Source organism: Convolutriloba macropyga, chromosome 7 (assembly GCF_964194025.1).
Source record: "Convolutriloba macropyga chromosome 7, txConMacr16.3, whole genome shotgun sequence".
In the NCBI taxonomy this organism is placed as follows: Eukaryota; Metazoa; Xenacoelomorpha; order Acoela; family Convolutidae; genus Convolutriloba; species Convolutriloba macropyga.
Window position 1 is genome coordinate 10,750,090 of NC_134474.1, and position 22,388 is coordinate 10,772,477.

Below are 22,388 nucleotides of genomic sequence, written 5' to 3' on the forward strand. Positions count from 1 at the left end.
AACACTCATGTTCCTGAATAGTGGACAGTTCCATGTTTTATGAGTGCCATCAGCTAGCGGACAGTGCTCATTTTGCGTTTGCTTCGTTTCTTTCACGTTCGAACTTGCACTGAAGTTCGATGTTTTCGAGAACCATTTGTCTCTATTTGTGATTCTTTGGTCGTCTTCTCTTTGCTCTGCCTTTTAAAGCTGAAAACCCATCGTGCACGAATGCTATCCTAGATACCCATTTTTCAAATATAATCAGATCAGGCCAATCTTCATTTTTATCATCAACATAGAACCACCACTTCTCTTTGAGATCTTAGGGTAGTTTATCTACTGCCATATACAGTGTCAAGCTCGATTGCAGATCAGCAATCTGCTTGAATTCTTTGAGCACTTTCACAAAGTTCGAAACAATAACCGGGAAGCTGATCAGACCTGTTGAGTCGTGTGGTTTCACCGGATTTGCTTTGCGAAGACTCTCCAGTTGTGCATCAATGATCACTTGAGGTCTCCCAAACTTCCTCTCCAGAATGCTCCACGCAGCACCATAGAACTTTCCAGAATAGCCCATTCCAGAGAGTGCTGACCTCGCCTTGCCTGTCAGTAGAGTCTTTAGATGGCTCATCTTCTGAGTCTGGTATTGGTCGTTGATCCACTGTAGCATTGAACATACTAGACCACTCCGGCCATTCGAGAGGGTTTCCGTCGAAGTTGTTCAACTTCAGCATTGGTAGATTACTACTACCTGAATAGCCAGTGTTGTATCGTAGACCAGCTCTGTGGAAACGTCTCGGTCTTCAACATTTGAGGATCGGTCTCGTGAGCTGCGATAACGTGAGAAGTGACTATGCTTGTTCACTTCAGGGGTTACTTGGAAGCGAGCTGCTGATCGTTCTGGTTTTAGAAGAATGTCGATCCCGCTGGCCCAGTCTGAGACATCTCTCTTCTTTGGCGGTCCAGTCTCCTTTTGCTCAGCATTCATTGCTGGTAGCGTGACTTTGCTTATATATGAAAGCCAATGATAGTCCAAACTTGCTTTGCACTTCCTTGCTTCTTTCAGATGTTCTTCAGCGAATTTAGCTTGATAGGGAACAAGCTTGTTTCGACGCTGCAGTTGCTTGGGTACTTCTTCCTCTAGAAGATGAACAGTCTGTTGGTAGAGGACCTTTAGTTTGTTGGGTCGATCTGAATCTTCAATTATTTTGTAGCTAATCCCTGTTTTAGTGTTAAATTCTTCAAATAAATCTTTGAACTTCTTGTCGTACCTTTGAGATGTTGATTGAAGCTCCTCTCTGCTGGTTAAGCTGAATTTGCTTGGTTTTTGTTCGCTTTTACTCGGCTTATTCCTTTTAAGCGAAGTTAGCTCTTCAATTTGTGAATTGCACTCGCACATTTCTCTCTGCCTCACTGGGGTTGCGCTGTTGATTTGTTTGATTCTCTTTGGAGGGTGCCTTCGACACTCTCCTCATCAGAATTGACAGCAGTTTGCCTTCTACTGTCCGGGTCGGCGGACCAAATGTAACAGCTGCTCTCCTATCAAAGTCAAGGAAAACTTTACACCGCCCAGTTCGTTTCAGCGGGTTCAAATTTGTCCGGATATTTCTTTTTTTGTGAACTGTATTATCCGCTATACTGTAGACTACCGCTGCATTACTTGTTGCTCAATAAGCCTTGATAACTAATCGCTCAGCTTTGCTGTATAACAAACTTGTTTCTATCAGAATAACAAAATAATTCAAATTGAAACAATCAAATTTTGCTCGAGTTTAGGTTAAAAACTCAAGTTATAATTCGAAATTGCAAAATCCCCTAAGTACAGCACTAGGTAATTTTGCTAATTACTGGTTAGGTTAAACAATTTCCGTCTTCGTTTTCTTAATGTTTTGGGTGAGTTTTTCTCGATAATCAAATTTAACAAATGTAACCAAATTCGCACTTTGTGATTCTCAGCGCACTCAATTGCTCAATAACGCAATCAGTGAACTACACTAGGCTTCGTTAAAGCCAGTAAGAGAAATTGATTTTATGCTTTGCACAAAGTTTCTCTTACTTAGGAACTTCGTTCCTCAGAAAGAAGTTTTTGAGAATATCAAAGTTAATTCTCTTTTCACAAGTCAAAGTAAAGTTAAAAAAATCACTAATATGATCAACAGAAACAAGACACAGTAACAATAATTTACCGCTCAAGAAAGTGTGCTTCAATACGCACTGTATGTCAGATTAGTAAGACAAAACTAACGTCTTTCTTCTGGATTTTGGTAGCTTCTCAAGCTCCTTTTATGCTGCTAGTCACGTGGATTTACATGTCAAATTCATCTGTTGATTGGTTGTAGATAACAATGTCGTCATAATATGAACTTTTTTCCATAAAGTCACTTTTTCAGTGTAATTTTGATGTCATGGGAAATTTGTTACCATGTAGAATCTTTGTCGAACATTCTGTATCAATAACAGGTTGATTCGCAATCCAATCGCAAAGAATCTGATTCAATACTGTTAAGTCGTAGTATTGTTTTGCTGGTGGTTGAGGTAGTTCGAGTTTGAGTTTCACTTCATGTATGACGATTACGTACTAGTAATAGTTGTTAAATATCAATGTTGAGCAAAGTGGACAAATCTATATGGCTTCTGTAGAATGTAGCATTTAATTTCGCTCTTCAAGCTATTCTAGCTTTAAGGCTTGAAATGGCCTTGAAGCGCTATTCAATTTGGTTATTGAGTTAGTAGGCTCATCCGCCACAGAAGCTAAGCAACCCAAAACAAATTATCAGGGAGGAAATTCAATTTTAAAATTTTTTACGTGGAGTTTTCTTACGTGGCAGTTTATTTCCGAGGGGTTTGTTTCCGAGGAGTTTATTTCCGAGGGGGTTTATTTCCTTGTTATTTTAATTCTTATCTAAATATCTAAAGTTATATTGGTTTTTTGGGGAGTTTATTGTCTGTACCTCTTAGCAGGGTTGAAGAGCTGCTGTACATAAGTAGACAAATCAGTTGATTAATACTTCTACGCAGGTATTATGCTAAAGGATACTGTTACAAGGCCAAGTCGATCTTCTAACAAAGAACATTGAGCAGTTTAAAATTAAACTGTGCACTATACTCCACAGTTTATTATAAACAAAACAGTCTGTTCGCTATAAAAGGGGTCAGTTAACTTTCAGCGCGCCCACCAGATAGAAAAGGTGCAATTATAACTAAACATAAAATTAGAAATTTGAGTTTTTTTAAGGCTGCAACGAACTCTCACTTTTGACGAACTGACGCCTGGCACAATGTACAGATGGACAATGACGAGTAAGAGCCTGGGATCGAACCCACTTCTGCGGGAATATGGACCGTATGTGGACTCAACTCTGCCTGCAAAACCACTGACAGTTAACAAGGCAGCAGGTGTCATGTCAATTTCTAACACCTTTCAGTTGGACGTTGGACAATTGCCACACGTACGTTACAAACACGTCATAAACAAAAATAACTAAACAAAGAAAGTTATCTACTTTAAGTAAACAAAAAACAAAACACGAATATTGATATCAACAACAATAATACGATGTTTATTTTATTTTAATTTATTTTATTTATTTTATATTGCCTTTTATATTTTATATGTATATTTTATTTATTTCATTTTATATTTTATTTATTCTAAAAAGATTGAATGGATCAAACAAAATTTGAGATTTAGAAAAATTTGATTAAAAAAAATAAGTTAAGTTTTCTGTAATTGTATAAAAAAGTCCTCCGTGATAATTTATGTCCGAGAACATGCGACAATGTTAAACAAAAACAGGCAAAAAATGGACCAAAAAATCATTATATAAAACCCACGATATGACTGAAACTAAAAGTCTGCAACGGGAATCATTATTTAGGCCGATTTCTCTACCACGTCAATTCGCCTCAATTGGGTCCAAAAGACGAGAGTAGAACACTTCAAGGTCAAACTATTAACTCTGGCCTCTGAAGAAACGTTTGACGTTGAGGCAGGTGGTTGGTCTCAAGAGCTAACGCTGACCTTGGAACCCGGAACCAAATACGACTTTGAGATCATCCCTGTTAGCCATGGAAAAGAGGGGGAATCGTTGCTTCTGTCCGAATCCACCTACCCAGAGAGCCCGGTTGAAAACGCAACTGCCAGGTCTTTCAGCGCAACTGCTTTGGATATGGATTTGAGCTATGTCGGAACAGTTGAGGTTGAAATTTTAATGTTTTTGTGATTCCCATGTGACCCAGATTCTTGTTTTCAAAATCCTTTGTCCCTATTCCCTATCGAAAACGCAAGAGAGCATGAACGTAAAACTTTTTTTTGACATTTAAACGACGGATTGCTGGGCACATACGTGAAAAACAGAGAAATGCGAAATACACGACCGTTGAAAGAAAATACAAAGAGTCTGCTGCAGATTAGAAATTTTTGGTGTTAACTTTGCAAAGCGAACATTGCAAGGCCCTATTCTACGCAAGAACTTGGCTGCAAGCAGAAAACAAGTCTTTATAACCACTTGCACTCACAGAAGCACATAATGATTTTTTCAAAAAAAAACCTCGAATATATTTCAAATGTTTTTGTCAAACAACTTGTTTCCAGCAAAAACAAACAAAACAAGAAATACGCAGATTAGTAGAAACCTCAATTGACAATCAATTGAAAGAAATGCACTTGACAATAAAGGCGTACTATTTCTTTAATCCAAAGCCTTCAGAATTTATTAAAAAACTAACTGTCTTCGAAAATTCTTCAATCTATCTTTCCAATTATTCAGGCACAAGCTTCTAAACGAGGATCCAACGGCTTTTAAAAACCTAGGAACATAAAAAATACATAAAATTACATCAACAGCTTAATCTGAAACAACTCTTTATGTAACTGTGGTATTATCAACATACATAGCTCAGATCATCGAAAACATATCGCACATATTAATAAAAATCACGGCTAAACCTGCAGGACAATTGAACAGTACATGTTAAACAGATTTCAAAAGAGTTTGAAAAAAAAGAAAGAGGTTCGGCAATGTGCGTTTGTACATAATATTCCGACCCCGCTCATTCTCATTCCTGACTTAGTGGGCTACCAAATGAGGAAATGACAGAAAAACTTTAAAATTTGCACATATGGTTCAACAAACCACTAATTGAAAAAAGAAAGGCCGCAAAATTTGCCAATATTGAGACTACGAAACAAGGCAATCGTAAAAATCAACAAAAACAAACATTAATTATCAAAATGCATCGGACACCACATGAACTAAACATTTTTAACTGCGTATTACCAAAAAAGATTTGAAATTTGTCCTTTGTGAGACTCAGTAACAAGGCAATAAACACTGCAGAAAGGGAAAAGATAAAAAAAAATCATTTTTAATCCATTATTTTCCAATTTAAAAGAACCATTAGGTATCAGTTGAAATTGTTAAAATGCTTTATTTGTTTTTCTTGATGTATAGTTGAAGAAACAATGCAAAAATGTTAATTTAAAACTCCTAGGAAAGAAGTTCAAAATTGTCATTATGTCATACGACTACAAAAGGATAACAAAAACAGGCAAAACTTCTTTAAAAATCAAACAATTTAACCAGAAAACAATGTCACAGTCCTTAAAATGATTATCTGGTCACTGAGAACACTATATATGTTCTTTTCTGCAACCCTTCAACTGCAAGAAGACCTCATATTTCGAATTTTATTCTCGTATTAACCTCGAAAAGTTCGCAGTTCTCCAAAATCGCTTCTTTTAAATAAGAATGCGTAGCGTCAAATCCAGGAAACACTTAGTTGAAAAATTAGTTGAAGAGTTTAGAATACTAAAAAAAAATTTTGCAAAACTTAAAACCCCTTAGGAATCCAATTGCGCTCATTGTTTGTGATACTAAGTCAGAAAACAAGAAAAAACAATAAACATGGTCAGAACACAAAAGTTAACGAGCGATTTTACAAAAAAAAACTGTATTGAAGCCATTAAAACTTAGAGTTTAGTTAAATCAAAAATATGATTGTGCGACAGTATTTATTTTCCCCACATGGCTTTCATTGCTTATCAATGGCATCCTTGTAAAAGGTCTACGTAAAAAAACGCAGGTCAAAATTCAGAAATGTAAAAAATTTGCTGAACAAAGCCGTCCGAGCCGCCAGAAACATAAAAAAATCATCAAAACATATTTCATGTTCCATTTTAGGGAGTCCATTGGACTAAAGTTATAATTTTTCAGGCAAGCAGAATGGGACCTCAAAAATGATCAAAAGTGCAAAATTATCATAGCTTTCGTCCAAGAAACTCGTATTAAAAAAGAAACCAGTAGTCAAAATTAAAACCATTATAGAGAAAAATTTGTTCTGCACGTGGCAAAAAGATTTAGCTTTACTAAGCTGCCGGTTGACAGTATTGCAACAATAAGATACATATTTCTCTGAAATTTTCTTGAATCAAACACATACAAAATCATAAGAGCCCTTGGATATCGACTGAAAACCAACACGCTATAATTTTAATTTTCCATTTAAAGGATCCGAATGGAGTTTATCTACTAATCAGCCAATGTCATAAGACATCATAGAAAATGATTTAAAAACTCAGGCAAAAACACAAGAATTCAGATTAAGTTTTTTCTTTGTCAAATCACTAAAAACCATGAACTCACATTCAAAAGCTAATATGTTATGTTCATTGGGAATGTTTTTCAAGTAAATGGGACTTGCATTAATTGAATCTCGACTTTAAATCATTTCCGTCAAAGAAAATTTCAAAAAATGCTTAATTGTTTCGAAAATGCTTCTTGCCCCAATACCTTCGTAGCAATTTTTGTTTAAAAAAATCCACGAAGAGGAAAAAACTAGACCTGATGTCGTTGCGCTTCCAACTTAACACATTTTTGTTCCAAGTTTTTGACAAATTGATAGTTTGACAAATAACACATCTCATTGTGTCAACACTATACCTTTCAATGTATAATTATACCATTTGAATTTTGCGAAAAAGAAGCATAATTTCAGTTTAAGAAGACTCTTATTCAAAAAAAGAAAACAAAAATGTCCTTATTTGGAGTTCAATAAGATTGTGTTTGCAATTTTCAGATCTCTGCTTCTGATAAATTTAAATAAAGGGGGCTAAAAATCATATTTAGCACAATTATGAGAAAGTCTGAAATTCACAAACGAAGCCAATTTTTAGGCCAAAAACCTCTCATGAAACCATTCAGCAACCGTGCTCTATCTTTAAAGTTATAACCATTAACAATGTTGCCGACAGTTTCAGCAAATATTAAAAAATATGTCCCCCATTAACAATAATTTAAACCTTGATAAATCCCCGTAGAAAAATCTTTTTGTTATATTCTACGCTGAACGGGTTTTTTATTGGTACCACTCACAACTCTACGATGAATATATCGGTAAAACCATTTGATTATATAGGTCCTCCCTCCCACTAAAGTGGGGACAAAAAATACTTCAAATTGGTCTAAGCAGAACATTCATAGTTTTTACAGTGCAGTAAAGTTATGAAACCACCAGTGTTATCATTCAAAAGAAGAGTAATCAAAACAATTATCTTGGCAGCTAAGCAATACCTCGCTTGACATAAAAAAGCAAAGCAGAGGCAAAAACCAGAAAGACTTCAAAAGTTAAAAATATTGGAAACGATTTTGAAGTTTCTCCAGAAGTTCTTGTTGCTAACATCTTCCAAAACATTAGCGCGTTGCTTAAATCTACAGAGAAATTCATTGACGCTGGACCATTGAAAGCAGCATTCCTTAATATTCTTTTTCATTTTTTGAAAAACTTCAAAAACTAACTCCTTTTCGCCAAAAACATTGGGAATGTAAACTCTGCCTAGCCTCTGTGCAAGCTTTTTAAAAAATTTCTTGACACAAACATACACTGTTTTTTTAAAAAATTTCCCACACTGTAAAGTAAAAGGCAATTTCAGTATTTGAAAAAATTTTAAATGAAATTATGATTCTTTCTCTTTTCTTTCCCCACTTGTTTATATGAAGAGTTGCCATTTCACCACCGCCAATTTAATCAATATTCACTCACAGTATCTGATTTATAAGCTTATCCCATACTTACTAAGATTGAAAAGAGAGTAAATTATCAACTGTTGTCAAAAAAAAGATAATACCTTGCAAGTTTCATGAAGACTTGAACATCTGACATTTTTGGGGAAAATTGCTTCAAATATCCTTTCACTGAGACCGCACACACCATTGAAAATGCTGGGCGATATTTGTTATTTTCTACACATTTCACCCAAATTCTCACACCAATTCCGTGGGTCAAACAACGGCCGTTTATGATCGCACGATTATTACAGAACAGGGTATACATAGCGTTCAAAACTAAACTTTGTTAATGAACACCGCAGAAGGTTGTTTGGGAAACGTGAACGAGTTATCAATTCTAATATTTGCGGATTTTTGTTAGGGAGTTAATTGTCAGATCATTATTAATTTTGCCAATGAAATCAGGGATTTATTCTGTTTTGGCCCCCCAGTGTTTTTTACGCCCCCAGTTACAAATTATATGTTCTTATATAGCACGTTGCTATGTAAGAAAATAGCGCGTGATCCTGGGGGCGTCAAAATATAAGCTCACTAAGGTGGGTGGGGGGGGGGGGCAAAACAGAATAGATCCGAAATCAGACTCTTTAACAGCTGCTTTAAAAGTTGCTTTATTTAAAATGAATTCTTTAATTTTGAGTTTATGTTTTCATAGAAAGTTCACGTGCGCCCAGACCCACCGGAGGGGAACTGTGCAGCGGGGTGTGAGTACCCAGCACCCGTAACTACTCTCATCTTGCTCACTCAACTGACCCCTGGTCAGCATTATGACGTCACAATACAAGCGGAGAGCAATGGACTGATGAGTGCGGATACGATTGTCTCTCAAAACTTAATACCTGGAACAATTGCGTGGAAACAGGTATACTTCTCCAAAACTTCAGGCTATATTGTTCGAGATACTGTAGTATCATAACAAAAATTTCAGTTTTAACAAAAACTTGATAAAAAAAACGATTCATACTGACGCATCATTTCTTTTTTCTTTGAAAGCCGATAATTATTTGATTTCATGCAATATTGAATGCGAAACCCCCAACCCAATCCCCCGCCATTTTCAGCCTGCAACCCAACCCAGTGCATGAAAACCCTGTCGTGGTCTCAAGCACGAGTAACAAGAGTTTCACCCAGATCTAGGTACAGACATATGAAAAGACAATGCTCGACCAAAATCTACTATGGAAAGACCATACTCGACTCATTTGAGCTATTAAAAGATTTTAGGTGGTCTTTAAGACATTCTGGACTTTAGCTCGACTCAGATTTTTCGCAAAAGGTTTTAGCTGGACCTAAAAATTTACAAAAGACTTTGGCTCGACCCAAAATTTGGGCTGGACTTAAGCTCGACACAAGGTTTGCAAACAAAGTCGAGCTAAAGTCTTTTCATGGGTCAATCTTTAATCTTTTCATAAGTCTGCTTTGTTGCCATTAACATTAACATTTTACGTGCAGTATTGCATATAACGTAGTCAGCATGTATGCTCCCTCACCTTTTACGATTCAAAAGATCCACAGATCCCCAAAAACCTGGATTATTTTATTTTAAATACAGCTCACAATTTTGGAACGAATAACAAACTATATCACGCCGAAATTTTGTCATTGTTAACGGGGCTAGCTCCAATACATATAAGCTAGCTGGCTTCATTGAATCAAGTAACTTGGTTATATACTCAAGATGCAATAACTCTTTATCTTAAGATTTGACAAAATTTTTAAGGCTTTTTCAGTTTTCCAACTGATTCTTAAGTTGGACTGCTCTGGTGCAAAGCTATTTAGTCTTGCTCCTGTTCTGCTTCTGTATGTACAAAAAACTTTGAATTTTGAAAAAAAAACTTATGAAAAGACTAAAGATGGAAGGACTCATGAAAGGATCTTAACTCGACTTTGTTGGCTAAGAAATGACTAATGATGGACCCATGAAAAACCTAAACTGGACTTTTTTTTCGTTATGAAAAGACTTAAGCTCAACCCATGAAAAGATATTAGTTCGATTCTAACTTGGAAGCTCAACCGTGTAATAATAGTCAATATTGCTCCCCCTGCTATAAATTTAAAGTCTTTTCATAAGTCGAGGCCTAGGGCAGGGTAATTTATTAATCATTGAATTCAAAATGGCCTAAAAATACAAAAATTCACAGGTATTTACAGTAGCTATGAGTATAAACATTTACAGAACCGTCTAGATATAGATAAACTGATATTGGTTAAATTACACCTTAAGTAAGAACAAGGTTTCCCCTTGCCGTACATGAGAAGTTTAAGTTCAGAGTTTTGCACTTTTATACTGTTTTCCTAACCTGAAAATGTGTTATTGATATCAACAGGGAGGATCATGGAGTTGGTTTATTGTCATCACTGATGGTGGGAAGGTCGATTTAATCGCCCAAATTTATGGCTTATGTACACTGAAAAATTTGTGGTATGAACAAATTTGAAGCAACGATTCGGTTCATTTTAGTAACCATTAAAAAAAATTACTTCACCAATATCAAGTAAGAAAGTTTTGTTTTTATCGAAGTTTTAATTTTAACTCACCAATATCAAGTAAGAAAGTTTTGTTTTTATCTAAGTTTTAATATTAAGTTTTGATCTTCGCTATATATCACATCCTCCCTCTTTTTTAGACAAGTTTGTGGGGATAGCTTCTCCAACTCTTTCTGGCTGTTTTTTATTTCTGCTTGAAGTTCTGGTGGCCCCTGAAAGTTGTTCTCGTTCAATTACGGAAGTTTCTCCATTGGATTTGGATGGAGCCACGTCTATATTGTCCCTACTGTTCTCAGATTTTGAGTCAGTAGATTGCTGATCAGAAAATTGAGTCTTCATGTCATCAGGTTCCAGCCGGGCAGATTGATTGTCACTAACAAGCACTGTCTTGATTGAAAACTGTGGCTGGACGAATGATGTGTCCGTTCCTTCGCGTATAATGAAGGTTGCAGAACTGCTGATGATGTGCTGGTTGGTTTAAAAAGGACTGGCTTGCACAGATCAAGGTCATTGACTGCTGGAAAACTCACGTTCCGTCCAAGCATTAGTTCCACAAGAATTTTGCCCCGCGTCTTAGAAGTATTTCGGTGTGTTATCAGAGCCCAATATAGGAAATCGCCAAGTGACACATTCAGATTTGAACTCTAGGCTTGAATAGCCCGTTTCACTGTTTAGACCGCTCGCTCGGCAAGTTGATTGGGTGGTGGATGGTTGAGTCATCTCCTTAATCCCCAGTGATTCACACCACGGTTACCGCTTACAAACTCGGTATCATTGTCTGATACTAAAATTTTTGGTATCCCAAATCTTGCAAAGATTTGACTCGAGTACACCTTCACGGTTTTTGAGGTTCTATTTTCCGCAGGGAAAGCTTCTATTCTGCGTGATCCCGCGTCTACCAATACTAATATATTACCTGGGTCCCAAACGTAACCCCACTCCATATGGAGTCTTACCCAAACTTCTGCTTCTGGCCAAGTAGATACTGTTTTCCCCACGCGAGGCCTGTTTACTCGGAATTCCTAACAATTACTAGCATATCGAAGCACCTCTTGACTAATGCCGAGCCACAACGCTATCATTAGGACTGCTGTTTAGGTAGCATTGTTGCCTGGGTGTGTCTCGTGAGCTTTGGTCATCACCACTTGTCGTAATTTGTATGGAATGAAAGGAACAACTCCTCGAAAGGTGATTCCGTTGTGGATAGTTAAGGCGTCTTTCTGTTGTTCGAAACCTTTTTCTGCTTCTGAGCACTGTTTCCCGTTTCCTCTTCTAATTCTTTTGATGAGATCTTGGAAGAGTCGATTGAATCCAGGTTCAGTTTTGATATCTGACTGGGTCACCAGGTCGGATTGCAAAAATAGATGATGTCGAGAGCAAAGCAGACCCAATCAGTGTCGTTGTTACCATTATCTAATCTGCTCGAAGCATCAGCGTGGGCGTCTGCTCTCCGGGTGTATAATTCATATCGAAGTCCAATCCCATCAGCCCTTTAGCCCATCTAGTGATTCTTACTGGAGCTGTATTAGGAGTTTCCTCGTCTGGTGCTCAGACATTTTTGAGAGGTTTGAGGTCAGTTTGTAGAGTGAACCTCCTTTCGAGCAGAAATTGTTTCATTCTCGTGACCACAAAGACGATTACAAGTGCCTCTCGCTCAATATTGGAGTAATTTCGTTCGGATTGTGGCAACTTCCTTTAGACATAGATCACAGGATGTCCTTCTTGTGAGAGGACCCCGCCTATTGCTTTCTCAGAGGCTTCTATTTTCACAGTTGCTTCATTCGTCCAGCTGTAAAGCTGAACAAGTGGATTAGCACATAACTCAATTTTTATGTTTTCGAAAGCGTTCAGTTCTTCTTTTTCCCAACTGAAGTCGTCTATATGAATTTAATTCAAAGATAACATTTTTGTAGCAAAATCTGGTATCAGTCGTCCACAATAATCCGTTAGGCCGACAAAAGATCTAGTTGTTTCTAATTTGATGGTGGTTTTGCTATTTTGATCTTCTGAACATGTTTAGATTCAGGTGCTATTCCTTCCTCCTATAAAACTGAGAAACCAAGGAACATAACGCTTGAGACTGGTTTGAAGCTGGGTTGTTTCCGTTGATGGTGATGTGCTTATCACGTAGTCGACTTTTGACCGTAAGCTTTCGTTTCTCGTATTGCTCCTTTGTTGTTCCATATACAAGTATATCATCTTGAAAGATCACCATAACCTTGAGTCCTTTGAGAGTTGACTCGATGCAATTCTAGAGGATGAATGAACGTTTTTGCAAGCCCTGAGGAAGCCTGCACATCTTGAACAATCTTTCCGATGTGTTGATTGTACTTATTTTTTTTTGCATCCTCGTCCAATTCGAATTGATAATATGCGTTTGAAAAGTCAATTTTGCCAAATTAAGAGTCTCGATGGAGATTATGATATTTGGTCTCTAAATCTGGGATTGGATAACCCTTGTCCATAACTTTGCCATTAATGTAAACTTTCAGTTGCAAGCATTGTCTAAGAGCTCCATTTTTCTTCCGCTTCCAAACTACTGGGAATGCATTGGGTACCCCCTGGTGGCCCTGGCTCCAGGATTCCTGTCGCTCCATCATCTCAAGTGTTTCCATGGCACTGTACTGTAGAGATAGAGGTATCTTTCTAGCCTTACAGAACATCAACTGTGATCCCGGTATGAGCTTCACATGCGCTTTGAAGTCTTTGACTGCAGTTAGTTTGTCATTACGCGGTACAAGCTGTTTTGATGCCTGCTTGGGGTAATTTGTCTCTCCCATGAAGTTCAAATTTTTTGTCGGATTGCACAACTGCAACTTGTTGTTGCATATACCCTTCCATTCAACATCAATTGTTAGTCATACCAGAAGCGTCAGTTGATAACCATCTTAAGCCACAAGACGTCTAATTAGCCCACCTAACTGGGGTTTACCAACGTCAGTCCAGACGAAAGATGATATCACAGTACTATCAGCACCAGTATCAACTTGCACTTTTCTTTTCTGGTCTTTGATTGTAGTGTACTCCAATGTCGCTGACATGTTTAACGCATTTTCTCGTGTGCAGTACAGTCTTGTCTCCGTTTCGGAAGTTGTTTGACCAGAAAGCTTGCCCTCTTCCTCGCAAAAGTGGTTGTGCTGGTAGGACTTACCTGACCTAGGCTGGGTTTTAAATTCGCAAAATGCCCCCATTTTTTCACAGGCGTTACATTTCTTGTTCAAAGCCGGAAACGGCTGGCTACTGCGTGGCTTACCTCAACATCAATTGCCCAAGTGACCATTGCATTACTACGAGCGAACCTCTCACTCGGTTTTCTGAAAGTCATTTTGAAGTTGTATCCCACTTCTTCGTTCGCTATAATTGGTTTATTACCTGTTGAAGAAGTCGCAGAAGCCATTAATTGACTTGTGAACTGTATGCTTTGTGTCATTTGAGAAAAAGTCATCGTTGGTTTAGCTTTGATGCCATCTGATAGTCCTAAATTTGCCTCAAGGTCTCTCAAACCTGAAGTAAATTTTACTTTTACCAACCCGTCCTCGGGATTGGTCACTGTTTTTAGTATTTGGAAGTCACAATAGCGTGCTTCTTCTCTCCGGCCCGCTTGAAACTCGGCGCTAGAATCTCCAATGCCTCAGACATCAGACAGAAATTTAGCCCTATCCGCCGTTATAAATCTCTCTCTGGGAGAAATATAGTCTTCATGTGTTAGGTAAATCTCCTTATAAGGAGTTTCTAATAGTTCTGTAGGGCTCAAAAAGCACCTCAGTTTCAGAAATGCGTTTGTCTGCACAAACTAGGACGTCGATGTTGAATTGTTCTTCTTTCTTCTCTGCGCAACATTTCGCCACAAAAGACACAATCCACGCAGAATAAAATTCAACATTCTGCAGATCCAAAAATTGTCGGTCGGTCGGTCGTCTGGACACCATTGTTAAGGTCTCGAGCACGAGTTACAAGAGTTTTTTATTTTAATAAAATGGCGTGAAAGTACAAAAACCCACAAGTAATTACACTAGCTATCAGCATGATAATTTACAGAATCGTTTAGAAATAGATAATCTGATATTGGTTAATTTACACCTTAAGTAAGTACAAGTTTTTCACTTTGCCGTAAATGGCAAGTTTTAGTTCAGTGGGTTGCACTTAACACAATGTTTTTCTAACCTGCGAACGTGCCATTGATTTCTACAGAGACTATCATGGAGTTGGTTTATGGTCATGACTGAAAGCGGAAAATTCGAGTTAATCGCTCAAATTTAAGGTTTATGTGCACTGATGAACTTGTGGCACGAAAAATTTGAAATAAATATACTTCAACGACACCAGGGAGAAAGTTTTGTTTATATCGAAGTTTTAACTTTAATTCTACGTTCTGATCTTTGCAATTTATCACAACCCCAGAGAACACCTTTTGAAACACCTGGACCAACAGGGTTTTTAAAAAGACGTAGAAAGTATCATAAATTTACAATCTCAGAGTCTCTATTCTACAGGTAGTAATTTACGAGAAATTTTTTCTCAACCTATTCTTCTACTAAAATTTTTCTGGAAAAAACTTACCTGGAAAAATGTCAGGCAATTTAGATATCTCAAAAAGGCAAACTTATACTTTGAATAAGTTTAGATAGAAGTAGAACAAGGCATTTTTTCAAAAATCCAGATTTTTTGCCAGCATTTCATATGATTTCATAAGAACTAACATATTCAATGTTTTCTAATTTTTTTGAAGACAAACAAAAACTATATTCATGGAATGAACATCAAATGAACAAAAAAAACTCAAACTAACTGATGGAACTGATCTCCTACCGCTGATAGTTTTTGTTACATTTTCCTTGAAGACCGGTCAAGCTAATCTCCTCCAATATAAAAAAATGTAGGACAATTGGATAGCTAGATAGTTTTTGGATTGCCAGCTTAGAAAATAAAACGAATGTAAAGCATGAGTTTTTGAAAAGAAAATTATTTTTACTTCTCTATAATTTGAAGTTGTTCATCGAACGGCTGTTCTCCATTCTCTGTGTTGCTCCGCAAATTTTCAATTGTTAAACTCCTCGAAGGTAAAATGAACTTTTCTTTGGGAACAAGACAAATACCTTTTTGTTTCAGTTCCATTAGCAAACGTTTTTTAATATCCTGTTTCTTCAAACTACTTTCATATAAATAGTTAAAAGACTGAAAAATAAGTTTAATTGATAACCAATCTTTAACAAAACTTTTGTATGAGAGCCCTTAGGAATAGCTTTTAACGTTTTTTTACATGTGAGACACAATTGGAGGTGCAGTGTAAACAGAGTCACAAAAATTTCTACAAAATAGGTTTGAAGTAAATTCAAAAACAAAAGTTTGTTTATTAAATCTAGCTTTTAACAAACACAACAGACTTTAAAATTTATTTGGTCACTTATGCTCATAAAACATCAAAAATGACTGGAATTCCGAATTTTTTTCAAAATATTCTTCAAACTTTAGTGTTATTTTCGTGATTACTGATAAATTTCCCTAAAAGATTACTGACTTTTTTTGGTGGCGAAGTTTACATTTTTTTGTTTGTGTTTGTTTTTGTTTGTGTGTCCGTAAGTGTGCTTGTGTGGTTATACGTATTTTTGTGCGGCCTTTAAATTTTGATATATGTTTAAGTGAGATAAAGAACAAAAGAGCAAGTCTGAGAAAAAATGTTCCTCTACATGTTAGACACAAAGATTGGCCAAGACCAAAAAATATCTATTTTCAACATTTCCTGCAAAGTGTGGCTTCAATTATGTGTTTTTCATTCAAATGTGGCTCTGTGTTTTTCCCAAACAATTGTTCTCCTAAAAATTATCGCAAAAAAACTTATCTGGAAAGACGTCAGGCAATTGAGATCTCTCAAAGTAGCTAACTTCTAATTTGAATATGTGTAGATAGAAATAGAACAAGGCTTTTTTTCTAAAATCTAGCGTTTTTTGCAAGCAATTCATCTGATTTAATAAAATGGCGTCAAAGTACAAAAACCCACAAGTAATTTTAGTAGCTATCAGTATGAAAATTTACAGAACCGTTTAGATATAGATAATCTGATATTGGTAAATTTACACCTTAAATATGTACACGTTGTTCCCGTTGCCGTATATGGCAAGATTTAGTTCTGTGTTTTGCACTTAACACAATGTTTTCCTAACCTGAGAACGTGTCATTAATATCTACAGGTAGGATCTGGGAGTTGGTTTATGGTTATCACTGATGGTGGAAAGATCGAATTAATCGCTCAAATTTATGGTTTATGTGCACTGATAAGCTCTTGATATGAACAAGTTTGAAGCAACAATTCGCTTCATTTTAGTACCCATTGATTAAATTTAGTTCACCAAAGATTCTCAAAATAGCAAACTTCAACTTTGAATAGAAATTAACTCGATTCAGGGTAGATAGAAATAGAACAAGGCATTTTTTATAAAATCTAGCGTTTTTTGCAAGCAATTCATCTGATTTCATAAAAAAAACATATTCAGAGTTTTTCTAATGTTGAAGGCAAACAGAACCTATTTTCATGGAATGAACATCAAATCAACAAAAAAAAGCTTGAAAATAAATGATGGAAGTTATCTCCTACCGTTTATAAATTGTTTTTAATACTGTCCGAGGAGACCTTTCGAGCTAATCTCCTCCAAAAAAATGAAATATTGGACAATTGGACAGCTAGATAGATTTTTGGATCGCAAAGTTAAAAAATAATACGAATGTAAAGCAAAATTTTTTAAAAAAAATTTTTTTTTTACTTCTCTGTAATTTGAAGTTTCTCATCGAACGGCTGTTTTCCATTCTTTGTCCGCCTCTGCAAATTTTCAGTTGTCAAATTCCTCGAAGGTAAAATGGACTTTTCTTTGGGAAGAAGAAAAAATTGTTTTTGTTTCAAAAAACTTTTTTAAGGTCCTGTCTTTTTAAACTACTTTCAACTAAAATAGTTCAAAGGCTGAAGAATAAGTTTAATTGATATCCAGTCTTTAACATTAATTTTGATATGAGAGTCTTTAAGAATAGCTTTTAACATTCTTTTAAGTGTGAGACATTTGGAGGCGGAAGCCAAACTAAGTCAGAAAAATTATTACAAAATAGGTTTGAAGTATATTCAGAAACAAATAATTGTTTTTTAAATCTAGTTGTTAACAAACACAACTGCAAGTCTTTAAAATTTATTTGGTCCTTTATGCTCATAAAACATTAAAAAAGACTAGAATTTTGAAATTTTGCAAAAAGTTTTTTTCAAACTTTAGTGTCATTTTCATGATTACTGATAAATTTGCCTCAAAAAAACAGCATAAAATCTCATAAAAATAAACAATTCAAGAGCTCAAAGACTTTTTTTGGTGCCGAGGTTTTTTTTCTTTGTGTGTGTTTTTGTTTGTGTGTCCGTATGTGTGCTTGTGTGGGTCTACTTATTGTTGTGCGGGAATAAAAAGTAATTATATGTTTAAGTGAGACAGAGAAAAAGAGAACAAGTCTGAGAAAATTTATTTCTGTCAGAAACCTCGAAAAATTGGGGAAAATATTTAACATTTCCTTCAAAGTGTGGCTTCAAGTACGTCAAGGCCAATTCTCTGTGTTTTTCTCTGAAAATACGTTTTCAGGAATTTGGAGAAACCAATTGTCTCATTATGCTCGTAAACCATCAAAAGTAATAAGATTTTTTGAAAAGCTTCAAGGTATTGGTTTTAAATTTTAGTGTCAATTTTACCACTGCTGATAAAATTGACTCAGAAAGTCCTCGATTAGTTGTTTGGCAAAATTCATCAGAACTTAGACGAACAATCATAAACCATGTCTAAAGATCGGACGCCAGAAAAATTATAAAAATGTTTTTTATCTTTGTGGGTGGAGTTATCTTTGTTTTTCTATCTAGTTGTTTCATATTTGATTGTGGTTTCACATTTTTGATTTCTTCAATATGTTTAGGTGCAGATCCTATTCCTTCCTTTGAAACAGAGAAATCAAGGAACATAAAGTTCGAGGCTGGTTTGAAATTGGATTTTTTTCGTTGATGTTGATATGCTTATCACGTAGTCGACTTTCGACCGCAAGCTTTTGTTTCTCGTAGTGTGTTGCAATGTGTTCGTTTGCAATGTGTTGAGTGTACATATTTTTTTTGCATCCTCGTCCGATTCGAATTGATAATATGTGTCTGGAAAGTCAATTTTGCCAAATTAAAAGTCCCGATGGAGATTATGAGATTTGGTCTCCATATCTGGGATTGGATAACCCTTGTCCATAACTTTGCCATTAATGTGAACTTTCATGTCCACGCATAGTCTAAGAGCTCCATTTTTTCCCGCTGCCAAACTACTGGGAATGCATTTGGTACCCCCTGGTGGCCCTGGCTCCAGGATGCCTGTCGGACCACTGTCTCAAGTATTTCCTTTACACTGTCTTGTAGAGGTAGAGCAATCTTTCTAGCCTTGCAGAACATCAGCTGTGATCCCGGTATGAGTTTTACCTGCGCTTTGTAGCCTTTGATTGCAAGTAGTTTGTCATCACACGCTGTGTTGATGCCTTCTTTGGCTAATATGTCTCTCCCATGAAGTCCAAATTTTTTGTCGTATTGCACAACTGCAATTTGTTGTTGCATATTCCGTTCCACTCAACATCACATGTTAGTGATCACAGAAGAGTCAGTTGATAATCTTCACAGGCCACAAGACGTCTAATTAGCCAATCTAACTTGGGTTTACCAAGCTGAGTCCAGATGAAAGATGATATCATAGTAATATCAGCACCGGTATCAATTGCATTTTTAGCTTCTGATCTTTGATTGTAATGTACTCCAATTTCGTTGACAATTTAAGCACATATTCTTGTGTATAGTATAATCCCATTTCCGTTTAGGAAGATGTTTGACCAGAAAACTTGCCCTCTTCCTCGCAAAAATTGTTGTGCTGGTAGGACTTACCTGACCTAGGCTGGGTTTTAAACTTGCACATTTTCGCAAAATTCCCACATTTTTTCACAGGTGTTACATTTCTTGTTCAAAGCCGGAGACGGCTTGCTACTGCGTGGCTTACCTCAACATCAATTACCCAAGTGACCATTGCAATACTACCAGCGAACTTCTCACTCGGTTTTCTGAAAGTCATTTTGAAGTTATATCCCACTTCTTCGTTCGCTATAATTGGTTTATTACCTGTTGAAGAAGTCGCAGAAGCCATTAATTGACTTGTGAACTGTAGGCTTTCTGTCATTTGAGGAAGAGCCATCGTTGATTTAGCTTTGATGCCATCTGATAGTCCTAAATTTGCCTCAAGGTCTCTCAAACCTGAAGTAAATTTTACTTTTACCATTTCGTCCTCGGGATTGGTCACTGTTTTTAGTATTTGGAAGTCAAAACAGCGTGCTTCTTCCCTCAGGCCCGCTAGAAACTCGGCGCCAGATTCTCCAATGCCTCTGACATCAGACAGAAATTTAGCCCTATCCGCCGATATAAATCTCTCTCTGGGAGAAATATAGTCTTCATGTATTGGGCAAATCTCTTTATAAGGAGTTTCTAATAGTTTCGTAGGCCTCATAAAGCACCTCAATTTCAGAAATGAGTTTGTCTGCACAAACTAGGGAAGAAATTTGTTACCTCAAGGTCCAAAATTGTACCGTCGATGTTGGATTCTTCTTCTTTTTCTCTGCGCAATATTTCGCCACAAAAGACACAATCCACGCAGAAAAGGATTTAACATTCTGGAGATCCAATAAATGTCGGTCGGTCGGTCGTCTGGACACCATTGTTAAGGTCTCGAGCACGAGTTACAAGAGTTTCATTACTCTATTAAAATGGCGTCAAAGTACAAAAACCTACAAGTAATTATAGTAGCTATCAGTATGAAAATTTACAGAACCGTTTAGATATAGATAATCTGATATTAGTAAATTTACACCTTAAGTATGTACAGGTTGTTCCCATTGCCGTATATGGCAAGTTTTAGATCAGTGTTTTGCACTTAACACAATGTTTTCCTAACCTGAGAACGTGTCATTAATATCTACAGGGAGGATCATGGAGTTGGTTTATGGTGGAAAGATCGAGTTAATCGCTCAAATTTATGGCTTATGTGTACTGATAAGCTTTTGATATGAACAAGTTTGAAGCAACAATTCGCTTCATTTTAGTACCCATTGAATAAATTTAGTTCACCAAAGATCTCTCAAAATAGCAAACTTCAACTTTGAATAAGTGTAGATAGAAATAGAACAAGACAATTGTTTTATCTTTGTGGGTGGAGTTATCTTTGTTTTTCTAACTAGTTGTTTCATATATGATTGTGGTTTTTTATTTTTTGACTTTTGCAACATATTTAGGTGCAGGTCCTATTCCTTCCTTTGAAACAGAGAAATCAAGGAACATAAAGCTTGAGGCTGGTTTGCAATTGGGTTTTTCTCTTTGATGGTGATATGCTTATCGCGTAGTCGACTTTCGACCGCAAGCTTTTGTTTCTCGTAAGGTGTTGCGATGTGTTCGTTTGCAATGTGTTGATTGTACATATTTCTTTTGCATCCTCGTCCGATTCGAATTGATAATATGCGTCTGAAAAGTAAATTTTGCCAAATTAAAAGTCCCGATGGAGATTATGAAATTTGGTCTCCATATCTGGGATTGGATAACCCTTGTCCATAACTTTGCCATTAATGTGAACTTTCATGTCCACGCATAGTCTAAGAGCTCCATTTTTTCCCGCTGCCAAACTACTGGGAATGCATTTGGTACCCCCTGGTAGCCCTGGCTCCAGGATTCCTGTTGGACCACCGTCTCAAATATTTCCTTGACACTGTCTTGTAGAGGTAGAGGTGTCTTTCTAGCCTTGCAGAACATCAGCTGTGATCCCGGTATGAGTTTTACCTGCGCTTGGTAGCCTTTGATTGCAAGTAGTTTGTCATCACACGCTGTGTTGATGCCTTCTTTGGCTAATATGTCTCTCCCATGAAGTCCAAATTTTTTGTCGTATTGCACAACTGCAATTTGTTGTTGCATATTCCGTTCCACTCAACATCACATGTTAGTGATCACAGAAGAGTCAGTTGATAATCTTCACAGGCCACAAGACGTCTAATTAGCCAATCTAACTTGGGTTTACCAAGCTGAGTCCAGATGAAAGATGATATCATAGTAATATCAGCACCGGTATCAATTGCATTTTTAGCTTCTGATCTTTGATTGTAATGTACTCCAATTTCGTTGACAATTTTAACAGATATTCTTGTGCATAGTATATTCCCATTTCCGTTTTAGAAGTTGTTTGACCAGAAAACTTGCCCTCTTCCTCGCAAAAGTTGTTGTGCTGGTAGGACTTACCTGACCTAGGCTGGATTTTTAACTTGCACATTTTCGCAAAATGCCCCAATTTTTTCACAAGTGTTACATTTCTTGTTCAAAGCCGGAAACAACTTGCTACTGCGTGGCTTACCTCAACATCAATTACCCAAGTGGCCATTGCATTACTACGAGCGAACCTCTCACTCGGTTTTCTGAAAGTGATTTTGAAGTTGTATCCCACTTCTTCCTTCGCTATAATTGGTTTATTACCTTGTGAAGAAGTCGCAGAAGCCATTAATTGACTTGTGAACTGTAGGTTTTCTGTCAATTGAGAAAGAGCCATCGTTGGTTTAGCTTTGATGCCATCTGATAGTCCTAGTTTTGCCTCAAGGTCTCTCAAACCTAAAGTAAATTTTACTTTACCAACTCGTCCTCGGGATTGGTCACTGTTTTTAGTATTTGCAAGTCACAATAGCGTGCTTCTTCTCTCAGGCCCGCTAGAAACTCGGCGCCAGATTCTCCAATGCCTCAGACATCAGACAGAAATTTAGCCCTATCCGCCGATTTAAATCTCTCTCTGGGAGATA

General features: G+C 36.8%; 1 protein-coding gene across 1 annotated transcript in view; it reads left to right on the forward strand.

The window, feature by feature from the left end:
• The window catches only part of LOC142342936 (uncharacterized), a 114,266-nt gene that overhangs the window by 14,661 nt on the left and 77,217 nt on the right, over nt 1-22,388 (forward strand). Inside the window, exons 5-7 of the mRNA XM_075394616.1 lie at nt 3,218-3,431; nt 3,861-4,181; nt 8,701-8,907. Coding sequence (XP_075250731.1) covers nt 3,218-3,431; nt 3,861-4,181; nt 8,701-8,907 — 742 coding nt within the window. The remainder of the gene's footprint in view (nt 1-3,217; nt 3,432-3,860; nt 4,182-8,700; nt 8,908-22,388) is intronic.